This window comes from Myripristis murdjan, chromosome 14 (assembly GCF_902150065.1).
Source record: "Myripristis murdjan chromosome 14, fMyrMur1.1, whole genome shotgun sequence".
NCBI classification, from domain to species: Eukaryota; Metazoa; Chordata; class Actinopteri; order Holocentriformes; family Holocentridae; genus Myripristis; species Myripristis murdjan.
In genome coordinates, this window is record NC_043993.1 from 26,165,886 (window position 1) to 26,178,275 (window position 12,390).

Genomic DNA, 12,390 nt, shown 5'->3' on the forward strand with positions numbered 1-12,390 from the left:
GGAGCAGTAACACACCAGTCATCTTTTAACGGCACAATTAAATCACCATAAGGGTTGGGCATTTGAATTATGATATTTGCTACTGAGACTATGATTTCTTGTGGAATAAAACACTGCATATATATTTCTGGATGTATGTATGGATGGAGTTTGGGTAAAACAGTAGCAGTGTCTCTCACAGGACCTCCCTCCCTTTTTTGTCTTTGCTTAACAAAAGTTTTTATGAATAGAGTTTACTTATAACTTGTTATGTAATTAAAAATAAACCTGTGTACCTGGGTTAAGCCATTAGGCTTCAGACTCTTGCCAGTTTACCTACAAGATATCTCCTGGGGTGAAGTTTGCCCATGTGCTGTAGTACAGACTGTCATGTAATAAAACTTCTTCTTCTTCAAATAGTGTTGCAGCACAGAAGACCCATGTTGGCACTGCTGCCCCTCACAGGATCATGCACAATCTTACAGCAATTAAGTGACTAATAACCCCAAAGTTTGCTTTTTACCAGGCTGTCTAAAATATTTAATCACATTCTCTATCCTCTGACTGCAGCCTCTTGACTGACAATTTATGATCTGAAAGCAAGAGTTTGGGGTCCTGTAGATGAAGCTCACTGGATGCTTGCTGTGTTTCATGGTGGAGTGAGTCATCCTCAGTGTGCTCCACTGCTTCAACACGCTGCACGACAGGCTGCTTGATCAGTGGTCAGTGTTTACCGCTGCAGGGGAGACAGGGCTGGCAGGCACACTTTTCACCCTCTGCCCCATTCCTGGCATAATTCATGATAGAATATTCTCACCAGCAGCAAATGAAAGGCTAAGGTCTCAGCTATGAATAAATATAGTTTAATGTACACAAATGTCATCTAAAATTAGGTGATTCATTATTAAAGTCATGTTGTGCACTGGTGTCAACCAGTTCCATCAAAATAAATAAATAAATAAATAAATAAAAGAATTAAGCAACCGATAGAAGCAATTTGAACATTTAATTTGAACAAGAACCAGAAAACATGAACATTTAACAGAATATTTTAAAGCCAAACAACATTTTTAAGCAATTCATCAGTAGGAATGTCTAATTATTTTTGCCATTGTCCATTCAAAATAATAGTAATTAACAATATGAACACTGTTTTTAACATTTCAAAATAGTTTTAATCTCAAAATACCCCAATAAAATACATGTATGAAACTATACATTATTTAGAGAGGGAGAAGGAGTTGCTGCATGGCTCTAGTGGTTCATACGACAGGTGCTCTCCAGTGGGTTAGGGTCAAAGTCCATTTAGAAACAAAGTCCTGGAGGTCTTCAAGTTGCTTAGTTGCCTTGCTTAAGCCATAAATAATTATTTTGCTTCATTCAACCTGATGGACTTGATAAAGTGGACACTGAGTGTACATCCAGACCTTTCGAACATGTTTAGATTCATTTTCAGTTCACATATTTGTCAACTTGCTATTGTTTTGCTCCATGGACAAAATAATCAGAGGTTTTCCTATAAATAAATAAATGCATTAATTGAACATACGTGCTGAGTGCCAGCTATTAAATACTTTGATTCATAATCCGAACTGAAGCTTTAAATAGCCCATTGCTAATCTTTGCAGGGTCATACACTTTGATAACTTTTGCACTTTAAATGTTTCATATGTGTATCTGTGCATGCATATTTAATGTTTTGTTCCCTTTCTATGTAAAGCACATTGAATCTGCCTCTGTGTGTTTTATATGACTGAGGTATATTACTGTACATAGAGTGGAGAAATCATCCAGTTAATTGTTATTGAACTGACACATTTGCTATAATATGGCACAAATTAAAATCTTTGTACAGTAGTCTGTTTGTCTTCATTTGATTTTGTTGGTTACACTGGCATTGCATTCCACATTAGGCATCCCGTTCAAAAATTTCTGGACACGACACTGCTGGCAACAGCCTTTATAAATATATTTTCTCACGCTGTCTCAACCCTGCAGATGAAAAGTGCTGAAGAGATGGACACTTTTTAACATAGAACATAAGAACACAATCAAGGGTGTTTCTGATTAAACCATGTTTTATTATTCCTAATATTAGATGTAGATACACAAGTCAACAAACATAATTTTCGATCTGTAATGAAAATGCTCCACAGCACACTGACATCGTGTGGAAGGGTCTGGTATTACAGACACGTACCTGAAAATGGACAGCAGTTATAATTGTTGCAATAAGTTGCATTAGTAACAGTAGTAGTAGTAGTAATAACAGTAGCAATAATGATAATAATAGCAATTAATAATAGTAGTGGTATTAACAACTCTGAATTACTCACAGAGGAAGGAACAGACATTCGTCAAAAGTAATGAAAAATGAATTTAGGTGGACAGGCTTATCAAATGCTGCAAGACAGACCACTGGATGAGAAAATACAAGCTCCCACTAGACAGCATGTTGCCTGCCTAAAAAAAAAAGGAAGCTCAGATTGCCACCAGTCCTCTTTCTCACTCATGTCTACTACTTATAAAGTAAAAGGTTGTTTTCTTCATAAGTAGTCCATTGTTACAAGTTACTCATAACCAAAAAAACACCTCATCCCTTTGACATCAATAATACATACTTTCCTTTTTCTGGTCAAAGCTCACCAGCAGCACAATGTTATTTTAACAGGATGCCATATGCAACACCGAATCACAGCCAGCTGAGTAAAATTACCACAAGACTGGATCGCCAGGGTCATTCTGCATTGGATATACAGTACAGTATTTTTGTATGTGAGTGTGTGTGTGAAAGAGAGAGAGAGAGCTTGTGTGTATCAAGTATGTCAAATATTTTTGCTTCACATGACCAATTTGGCCACATTAATTTGTTAATGAATATTAACATTCAAATGAACTGATAAGAAAATACACTGTAGACCTTTTTCAAACTGGAATTCACTTACATTAACTGGCTTGTCTGTCTAAAACAGGTCATCCACAGCGGGGGGGGAAAATAATAATAAAACTTCCATTTGGAATTGTGCACAGTGAATGCTGATCAGGTTGGCTCACTCATGTATGCAGTGAGCTCATTAGCTTTGTTCCCAATACTGTAGTGAACATGTTTGGCTGATGTTAGTTTAGCAGGTGACTTCAGGACCAAAGCGAGGCTGAAACCAGGGACTGCGTCTCTCTGCTGGGACAGAAACAAACCCCCCCACCGACCGAGAGAGACAAGGCAGTCAGTCTGATCAAGTGTGGGCTTATCGCTCTAAACTTCTCACCCAAAACTGGTTAGCTCACTTGGATGTTTACATATTTCTCTTATCTGATTTGGACAGTTGCTACACATCAAACTGTGAGAAGGGTCTTTCAGTGGAGCGATGGTCCAGATAGCCATGCTGTCCCCTCTGGCTGCAAATTCGTTTGCGACTGGAAAATAATTTTGGTCACTGCTTAAGATTTTGTATCAGTTTTAAACCTCGGCAACCATATGCAAATTTGTTTCCCGTGTCTTTGTGTGTGTGTGTGTGTGTGTGTGTGTTATCATTTTGGTCCACCATGGCATTCCTGTGTACTGATCCACCCTCCACTATATGGACTTCATGGTGCATCATGCCATGCTATTACCAGGGCTGGGAAGGATACTTTCAAAATGTAATCCATTACATATTACTGATAACCTGTTTGATACTGTAATCAGTCCAATAATCCACAAGAATGCTAAACTCAGTGATGAAATCCAATTATGTCCTGTGGCTTTTAGGTTACTTTTAAAAAATCAGTTTAACAGTTGAATTTGAGTTACCAATTATGTTACAGTACAATTATCAACAAACTGTTTGAAGATGTATACAATTAGGCTATTGTCTATAGTCAGTCTAATCTATCTAAACAATTTATTTTGTCTGTTCAAACATGTTTCTGAGGAATCTAACATTTGTATTTGGTTTCAAAAGCACCTGATCTTTTTACAGTAAATATCAGATTGCCATTACCTTTTTTTTTTTTTCTTTTCTTTTTTTTTTTTTGATTACTGTAATCCCATTACATATAGTCAGCTGCTACCCAACCCTGCATATGAAGTGATCTCGCGTACGTGGAGAACATCAACACTGAAGAGGTTTGGACACGACAATGAGACACGTACAAGTAAAACCCTACATGAAGTCATGCCATGTATGCAAGAGCGCAGAGCTCGTCTAAGAGACAGTTTAGGACTGTGCCCTCTCCGTCACCGCTAGTGAGCAGAGCTATCCATGGTCAAATTCAACACATCTGTCCGCATATTGTACCTGGCTCCATGATCCACCGACATACATTAGATCATTGCCACGGGGCATGTTTTTAACATTCTCACATTTGTACTGTGAACAATAAAGCTTCCTTTCAGTGGTTAGGGACTGTCTGAATGGAGGGAAAGGCTGGGCTTCTACAACGGTTCAGTATAGCAGTGGTGGGTTCAAGGCTCAGTACTCCTCGCTCCCTCAGGTAGCACATGACAAAGCACATTCTTCACCACTCATCCAATCTCACTTCCACACCCCTCACCCCACCTGTAATGAGACCTTCTAACCGTCTGTCTGTCCTGCTGCTTGCCTCCCTACAGTCTGCCACAGAGAATGCGCTTTAGCTCTGGATCTACGACCTGCCCCATGCCTTTACAGCACTATATGGAGAGAACGGAAGTAGATTATTTGAAGAGTGAGATGGAAATGTCAAAATCATTTGGGAGGACTGTTATGTGCATTGATAATGTCTGCTTATCCATAACAAAACAAAGCAAAGAAAAGCCAGTTTTAGAGAGTCCTCCCTATAGTATTCTCCTGTGTTTGTGTCTGGTTTTTGTGTGCATGTGTACCATAAGAAAAGCAGCATTCATCTGGCCACCGCTGATCTGAAATAACATAAACGTGCAAAATCCACAGCACCACAACTCACGCACGCACGCACGCACGCACGCACGCACGCAAACACACACACACACACACACACACACTCACTAGAAAACTAATCTTCTCTGCTTTATACAGAAACAAAGGAAGTCAAAAATCAAGCAGAAAAGATCACTCAAAAGAAATGATCCAATACAGGCAAAATTAGAGATAAAATAAAAAATAAAACCACTTTAAATATATATATATATAATTTTCCCAATGGTGAAACTCGTGATCACTTACTGCACACTGCTAAAATTTATTGAGCTTTATTTTTTTCTCAAAAACACCTCATGAACTGTCATTCCTAGAAAAAAAAAAAAAAAAAACAATACAAACATGGGCAAGCCCAACATTCTCCACTAGTTTAACCAAGTTTTTTGTTTTGCTCCACAACATGAATCAAGATTATCTACTGTCAAATTTATTAGTTTCTCTTTTTCTCAAACCAGCAATAGCAAAAGATAAATAATAATAATAACAGCAATAATATTGGTAAGGTTAATAACATCAATACCAAGAACGAAAAAGAGAGCGATGTGGTCCTCCCCAAAGACAGTATGAGAGGGGGAAAGGAATAAAAAGAGTGGAATACCATCATCCATCATTGCTATTAGTGACACGGCATTGAAAAGGCATGGCTCGTCAAGACTCATTGAAATAAAATATTTTCAGCAAAGAAGAATCAATTTAGTGGAATGGAATTGCCCTGGAGCCATGAGATAGTTCAACCTCTTGGCCCTTCTAATATTAACCTCCCACTGCCACTCCTTAAACAACTCTGCTTCTATTTGGTGACCCACACTAATACGCTCTGACACTGCCTGTGGACCAGGGCTTTCATTTGTTGGGTCCAGCTGAATGTGAAATATGGACTGGGCAAGAGAGAAGGAAAATCACAGATAAATAGGGAGAAAGAGAGATGGAGGGAGAGACAGAGAGGAAACAAAGGTTATGTAAGCCACACAGCTGTCGACAAACTCCTTAGGACCAGCACTGAGAGCAATGTGTTTGTATGACTGGTTTGTACTTTCCTGTCCTTTCTTACTTTCAGTTTGTTGAAATTGACAAATGTTGATTCCATCAAAGTTTTTACAAATGTTTTATTTTTTCTTGCCAAAGAAGCTGAACCTCTTCTCGCGATCCTTCTCCTTCCCATCCTTGTTGCGCATGGTTACGCCTCCAGCCTCCCCTGAGCTGGGGGAGATGGGAGGCATGGTCATTGCTCGGCTGAGAGCCCGCGGGCCCCCGGGTGACTCTCCTCCTGCTCCTGATGGAATGGAGGAGTGGATGGAGCGGATCCAGGAGCTCATCTCCGACTATACAGAGACAGACTCGTGTTAATTTTCGTCATTCAGGCACAGCATCGCAGCACAGCAGAGAAAATTAAAGAGTGCATATTTTCCCATTGAATACACTCACCTCATCCTTTGCCTGGAACAGGTACTCTTTGCCATCTCCTAGCCTGCAGACCGTGTTAAAGAGAGAAAGTATGAGTCAAGGTTATGTTATAAATCACATTAAATTCCAACTCACAATTTCACCTGTTGCCTTGCTATTTCATCATGGTATTTCAATATATTTCATCATTTAATTATCATATGTTGGCAACTGTATACTCTCCACTAAAGATCCGGATTCTGAGGTTTTTATTTCCTCCGTCTCTCTCCTCACCTGAGCTTGAAGACGTGTTTCCTCTTCTTGTAGTCATGGGCTACCTCACACACAGCCTCTCCCAGGCTGATGGGTACCTCACCATGGTATGGAATGCCATTGCTAGCGCTCTTGTTGTCTTTATAGAAACCGAGGCTTCCTTTCCTAAGGACACAGTACACATTTTGCCAGGACCTACAGGAGCAGAGAAAGGTGATAAAGTGGTGAATGTGTCAGGCATACAAACCCTGGCCAATCAACAGCACGTAGTTCATGTACATATGTCTACAATGCCTTCTTTATTTAGATATTTTAACGTGCTCATGTGCCTCAGAAGGGGCACTTGCTCTCCATATCCCCAGTTTGGCTTTATGAGTCAGGCAGAAAAACTGCAACTTAGTAACTCAGCTTTTAAATCAAATATTAAACTGGTACATCAGTCCAGAAGTGCAAATCCTCTGCTTTCCCCTGACCACCTCGGGATCTTTTTTTTTTTTTTTTTTTTTTTTTTTTTAAATAAAATCAAGTTTTGAGAGTGACCTCTTGATTTAAATGTCAGTCCTAAAATTCTCCATTTCACTGAGTCCCCTCACAACGTTCACCTGCTGGCTGCCTTTTTGCTGTGGGACTCCATCTCCTGTTTTCGACAGAGCATCCCCTCCATGGTCTCTGGTTCAGATTCTGCTCCCCTGCTCGGTAACGTGGCAGATGGATCCAGGCGAGAGGAGGCCAACCCGCTGTCCCGGCCTGGTCCATTCACCGACTCTGACTCAGAGCCCTGGGGTTCAAAGGGAAACATGAACACTGGTCAGGAGACGGAAACACGTGGTTGTAGGCAAGTGGTGAACAGAGAAGCAGCTAATCACAGCCATAGATGAAAAGCCATGATGACTTTGACAGCACCTCAGATTACAGCATGGCATCTGTCCAGAAGGGCCACATTAATAGCCATCGCATTACACCGACTCAAAACAGGACTAATACAGTCGCTCAAATAAGTATTTTCAGCTAATTCCCATCTCCCTCAACATTTTGATATGGTCTCCAATAAAAAAGCATAGTATCAGATCACTGAGAGTAACTGTGCACTTTCACTTTCAATGCATTTTTTCTTTAACTGTTGAAGTTACAACAAGGGAGAAACTGGACAGTAAAACTCCTCTATTTTTTCCATAAAGTATTAGAAGGATAAAGTTTTTATCTTGGACTCAAATGAAATTCATACAGGAAACATGTATGCTACACTTAGCTTGAGGGTTTTTTAAGTAAAATACATTAAGATGTGATCATATTTAATAAGAAGAGAAGAAGAAGTGAAACAATTATTTAACAAAGCAACTGTTCAACCCTCTAACAACTGAAGGATAACACTGACCTACAATGACTGCAATGTTAAAACAATTTATCCTCTTTATCCCAAAAGAACAGGACAAATACGTTTAAAGTCAAAGCACCCCTTGCGTTTACAATGTCTTTACGTTTTACAACATTCATGAAATTCTTACTACTTTATTGAGCGACTGTACATTAATAAAGGATAATGGCAAAACACAGAAACACTAACACAAAAACAAACAGAAACACAGACAGACGGGTCAGCTCTCAAAAGCCTTTCACCTCCACAACCACGTAGATGAGGACAGCGACAAATGTTCTGACTTAGATCTTAAATATCAATTCCACAGAGGGATGTACTTTATAGCTTACAGTCATCTTGTATTTGAATGATGACAGCAGCAGAAAGCATCGTGAGTTAAAATGAGAGTTTTGTTCCTTCCAAATATTTCTAGAAGGGATCCATTGTCACTGGTTTCATTTTCAGTAGAAAGTGACTTGAGAAGATCATTTTCTTCCGACAAAACTCTTTTTTTGACTAAGAACACTTTAAATATCTCCACTAAATGATTTTGACATCCAACTCAGGAACACCACATCTAGGGAAAGACTAAAACAAACAAACAACATATATATATTAGCTTTTAAGTATGACAGTTATCACCACATAATCTACTGTGGTCTCTACTGTCACAGTCACTCCTGTCCTGGTCAATATGGGCACAGCCAGACAGGCTTCAGCATCTTCGATCCATGACCACAATCTGTTCATGAATCTGCATCATGCCTCAGTACAGTAACAGGGCTCATTCATGGTATTGCATAGTACATGAATAAATAAAGCAATGGCTGCATCTGTGACAGAGGCACTGCTGTTGACCAGGAGCTGAGCAGAGGCAGTGAAGGGGCAATGGGGAAGCTACAAAGCTGACCATGGCTTGGTACTCACACGCTCCGGCTGCTTTGGCTTATACACACGTTTAGGCTCTGATTTCTTTCCCACTGACAACGATAGCGATAATGACTGCTGGCAAGAATGCAATAAGAAATTGTTAAGAAATCTTTGTCTCTTGTAAAAATAGGGATGCCAAATAAGACATTTTTTCCAAACTGTCTTTTAAATGTGAGGTTGTCTTTTTAGTCATAGATTTGTCAAATCATTTGACTAACACAGATATTCATGTCTGTGTCATCTGGCAACAAAACCAAGAATTATATAGGCTCAGCATCAAAGTCTGTTATTTTTGCTCAAGTGTGTGATCACAATCAATGTAATTATGACAACAAACAACTAATGAATTTGTGAACACCACTGTTGAGTAGAGTACAACAGACTGAACAAGACACAACAGGACACAAACACATGTACACAGTCATCGTATACATATAACATACTTGCATGTTTGGAATCCTTTTATAACCTTCAGCTAACTTGTTCTGTACTGTCACTTAAACCTCACAGATTGAAGCAAAATGCTGCCAAATGCTGGACTAAAACTTCCACAACATTTGTTGAAAACATTTGCTGTTAGGAACTCATGGCAACATTGCTGAAAATTTACAAAAATGTTTCTGGCTCTGGCAGATTTAATCTTTCTCCCCAGTTAACTCTTTAACAGTAAAAAAAAAAAAATATCTCAGGTCCACAGCAAGACATAGTCAGTGGAAAAGACAACATGGAAAAGGCATTATACAACATTTCATAAAAAATATGGAACAGATGTCCTGCACAGGTAAAAATGTAAAATGTAATACTGTAAAAATCTTTACACTGGTCATTTTCAAAGCATGTCCCACCTGTGATGTGTCATTGTCACTGTGTACTCCATTCACTGAAACGGACTGATTAAGAGTGGTCTGGTCTAGACTGGTCCTGTATTGGAGAGAGAGGCAGAGATACTCATTGAAATGTCTGGATCCAGAGCAACACCCTTTAACTGTACCAGGAAATGGTTTCTAGCTTACCTAGCTGCAGATTCATGTGCTTGACTCTCGGCCTCAGATTGTGCAACTTCTTCTGCTGGTGGAGGTGTAGGGGGTCGTCGTGCCCTCGCTTCCTCCTCTCGCCTCCTCTGGATCTCCTGCTCCTCCAGCTGAAAAATGAAAACTCAATAATGTAACACTGTCAAAACTTAACATATCCTAAATGAGGGAAAGTCAGTGCCTAGGTTAATTGATTGAGTAGTCGGTATCTGGCAGGCAGGTGCATGAACCACCATGCTTAATCAAATCTTTATTACACTATTTTATTAGGTTGTCCTCCTTCCACTTACGGTAGTGAGTTTCTCTAACAGCACAAAGCGCTCTTCCCAGCCTGCAGCAAGCTTCTCGAAGGCCTCATGGCGCTTGATTAGGCTCTCCACCTCATCCACGTTTGAGCCCAGCTCTGCTGCTCGCACCAGAGGCTCCTGTCCCGCCAACCATGACTCTGCCACGTAGGCATCACGACCAAACTGCAACACCTCCAGCACTGAGGCACAGGGGGACAAAGAGAGAGAGAAAGAAATGGATGACATTCAGATAACAAAAAACAAAACATACACATAGTAGCATCAGCAATTAACACTACTATAGTATAACTAACAATACAATAGTTAGGGGCACACAGGAACACACAAGATTATACAGACCCTAAAACAAATTCCTCCTGCATACCTATTTGTAGGTGGTCCATCTTGTCTTGCCACTTCTTGTTTATCTTGTCCCTCTTTTCCTGGAGTTGGGCCAATTTTTCCCGGATCTGTGAAGCAGTGAAAATGAAGAGCCATGGAAAATGTAGCCACTGAGTATCAAAGCTAATCATGAACACATTCGTTTTTTCCTCTTTTTTTTTATTGTGATTGTGCCTGAGTGTGTGACTTCAGGTTTCTGTACAAGTAATTTGGTCCAAAATACCTCATCAGCTGCATAGTGATTATTGTTGATGAGAGTGTGGCCCATCTCAGTACAGGCAGTGAAGCTGTCTGCCCTGGTCTCAATCTCTGACTTGATATCCTGGTGATTGGCAATGACCAGCCCTGCAGAGGACACATCCCTGGGACAAAAGAAATGACAAAGCCATAAAAATACTGACAGCCAATCACAACACTGGTCAACTAAAGAATAAAACAGAGCAGAAAATTCACCTGGGGCTGTCATGGGCATCAATCTGCAGGTTGACACCGTCCATCCAGAGCATGAGGTCTCGCACCATGTTGAAGAAACGGAACTTCTCCACAGTGTCTAGCAGGAGGAGTCTGCGGGCCTGGCCAGCCTCCAGCAGGCCCTCCCAGGCTGAAGTAACAGCGTGTTCGCTCCTGTGAATCTCCTCGGCTTTCTCTCCAGCGTAGGCCTTCTGTAGTCGTGCTGCATCATCTTGTACCTGGTTTACCTGGGGTATGGAAAGGGGAGAGATTAAGATTTCAAATACCTTGCCTCTGTTGGCATCTAAAAAAAAGCATTCTTTGCATTACATGAAGTATATAATTGTCAGGAAATAATTTTTCCCTTGTTTGGGTTTACTGATAGATAGCTGACCTGTCCACTGAGGGCCTGGATGTCGTGCTCGAAGGTGTTGTGCTGTCTGTGTAGGTGCTGGACAGTGTTCAGGTCTCGGCCCAGGTCGGAGGGCAGTGCGTCCCTCTTCTCCTGGACACGGCCAAGCGCCTCCATGGCATCTTGATGGAAGCGGTGCAGCTCATAGGAGGCTGCCAGCATTTGTGTGCGTGTGTCGATCAGCTCCAACAAGTCAGCCCAAGCCTCGTTTAGCCCATCCTTCCATTCGGCCACGCTGGCATTCTCAGGATGACCAGACTCAATCAGGTCATCTGCCAACCCATTCACACCATCTACACGCTCTTGGCCAATAGTGCTGGTGTCACGAGCAAACTCCCGGAATTTGTCCCTCAGCATCTGAAAGAAAGAAAAAAATATTATTTGCAAATATGAGCAAAGTAATACAATCCGCTTTGCTTCCCTAAGCTTCAATGTGACAAAACTCACTGTGACGTGTTCATAGTCCTGTCCCAGCTCATGGGAGCCAGCGACCACCTCCCTCTCAGCAATCCATTGTTCCAGGTCATCCACCTCCCGCTTTAACTGGGTTAGCCTCAGTCTGTCCTGAAGCCGCCCACGACGCTCTTCAGCAAGGTCTTTCAGCCCTGCGTACAGCTTGTCGACTTGGGCTTGCCGTAGGGTGATTCTCTCACTGTTAAGAGTAAAATTTTTTATTATTATTTGGGATGTTACCAAGCATGTGTGGAATTTGTTTTTTTTGTGCTGATGATACATTTCAGTCCACGTGTGTCTTCTCACCTTTCTGGATGCTCACTGGTGACCATGAGGCGGCTGCTGTTGGCTAGTTGGTGTATGGTTTGGGCATAGTCTTCCAGTGCCTGTTCCAAGATCTGGTGCTTCTTCACCATCACTAGTGCACTTTGCTCATCCTGGAAGACAGAAAACATTAAACATTTTCCCGAGGCAACAGTACTGTGAAACAGCAGCAATGTGAGTGGGTTCATTGAGA

The 12,390-nt window shown here is 41.0% G+C and overlaps 1 protein-coding gene across 3 annotated transcripts in view; it reads right to left on the minus strand.

Annotated features, from left to right (window-relative positions):
• Window positions 1-2,039: 2,039 nt before the first annotated feature.
• Window positions 2,040-12,390, minus strand: part of sptbn2 (spectrin, beta, non-erythrocytic 2) — a 68,083-nt gene continuing 57,732 nt past the window's right edge. The window contains exons 27-40 of one of the 3 annotated variants that reach the window (XM_030068822.1): window positions 12,180-12,310; window positions 11,868-12,072; window positions 11,403-11,777; window positions 11,012-11,256; window positions 10,782-10,920; window positions 10,542-10,626; window positions 10,160-10,356; window positions 9,852-9,979; window positions 9,684-9,759; window positions 8,836-8,913; window positions 7,154-7,329; window positions 6,573-6,746; window positions 6,321-6,363; window positions 2,040-6,217 (exon numbers count right to left, since the gene is read on the minus strand). In XM_030068822.1, coding sequence (XP_029924682.1) covers window positions 6,002-6,217; window positions 6,321-6,363; window positions 6,573-6,746; window positions 7,154-7,329; window positions 8,836-8,913; window positions 9,684-9,759; window positions 9,852-9,979; window positions 10,160-10,356; window positions 10,542-10,626; window positions 10,782-10,920; window positions 11,012-11,256; window positions 11,403-11,777; window positions 11,868-12,072; window positions 12,180-12,310 — 2,268 coding nt within the window. In that variant the 3' untranslated portion in view covers window positions 2,040-6,001. The remainder of the gene's footprint in view (window positions 6,218-6,320; window positions 6,364-6,572; window positions 6,747-7,153; window positions 7,330-8,835; window positions 8,914-9,683; window positions 9,760-9,851; window positions 9,980-10,159; window positions 10,357-10,541; window positions 10,627-10,781; window positions 10,921-11,011; window positions 11,257-11,402; window positions 11,778-11,867; window positions 12,073-12,179; window positions 12,311-12,390) is intronic. The other 2 variants (XM_030068823.1, XM_030068824.1) reach the window with 2 other exon arrangements.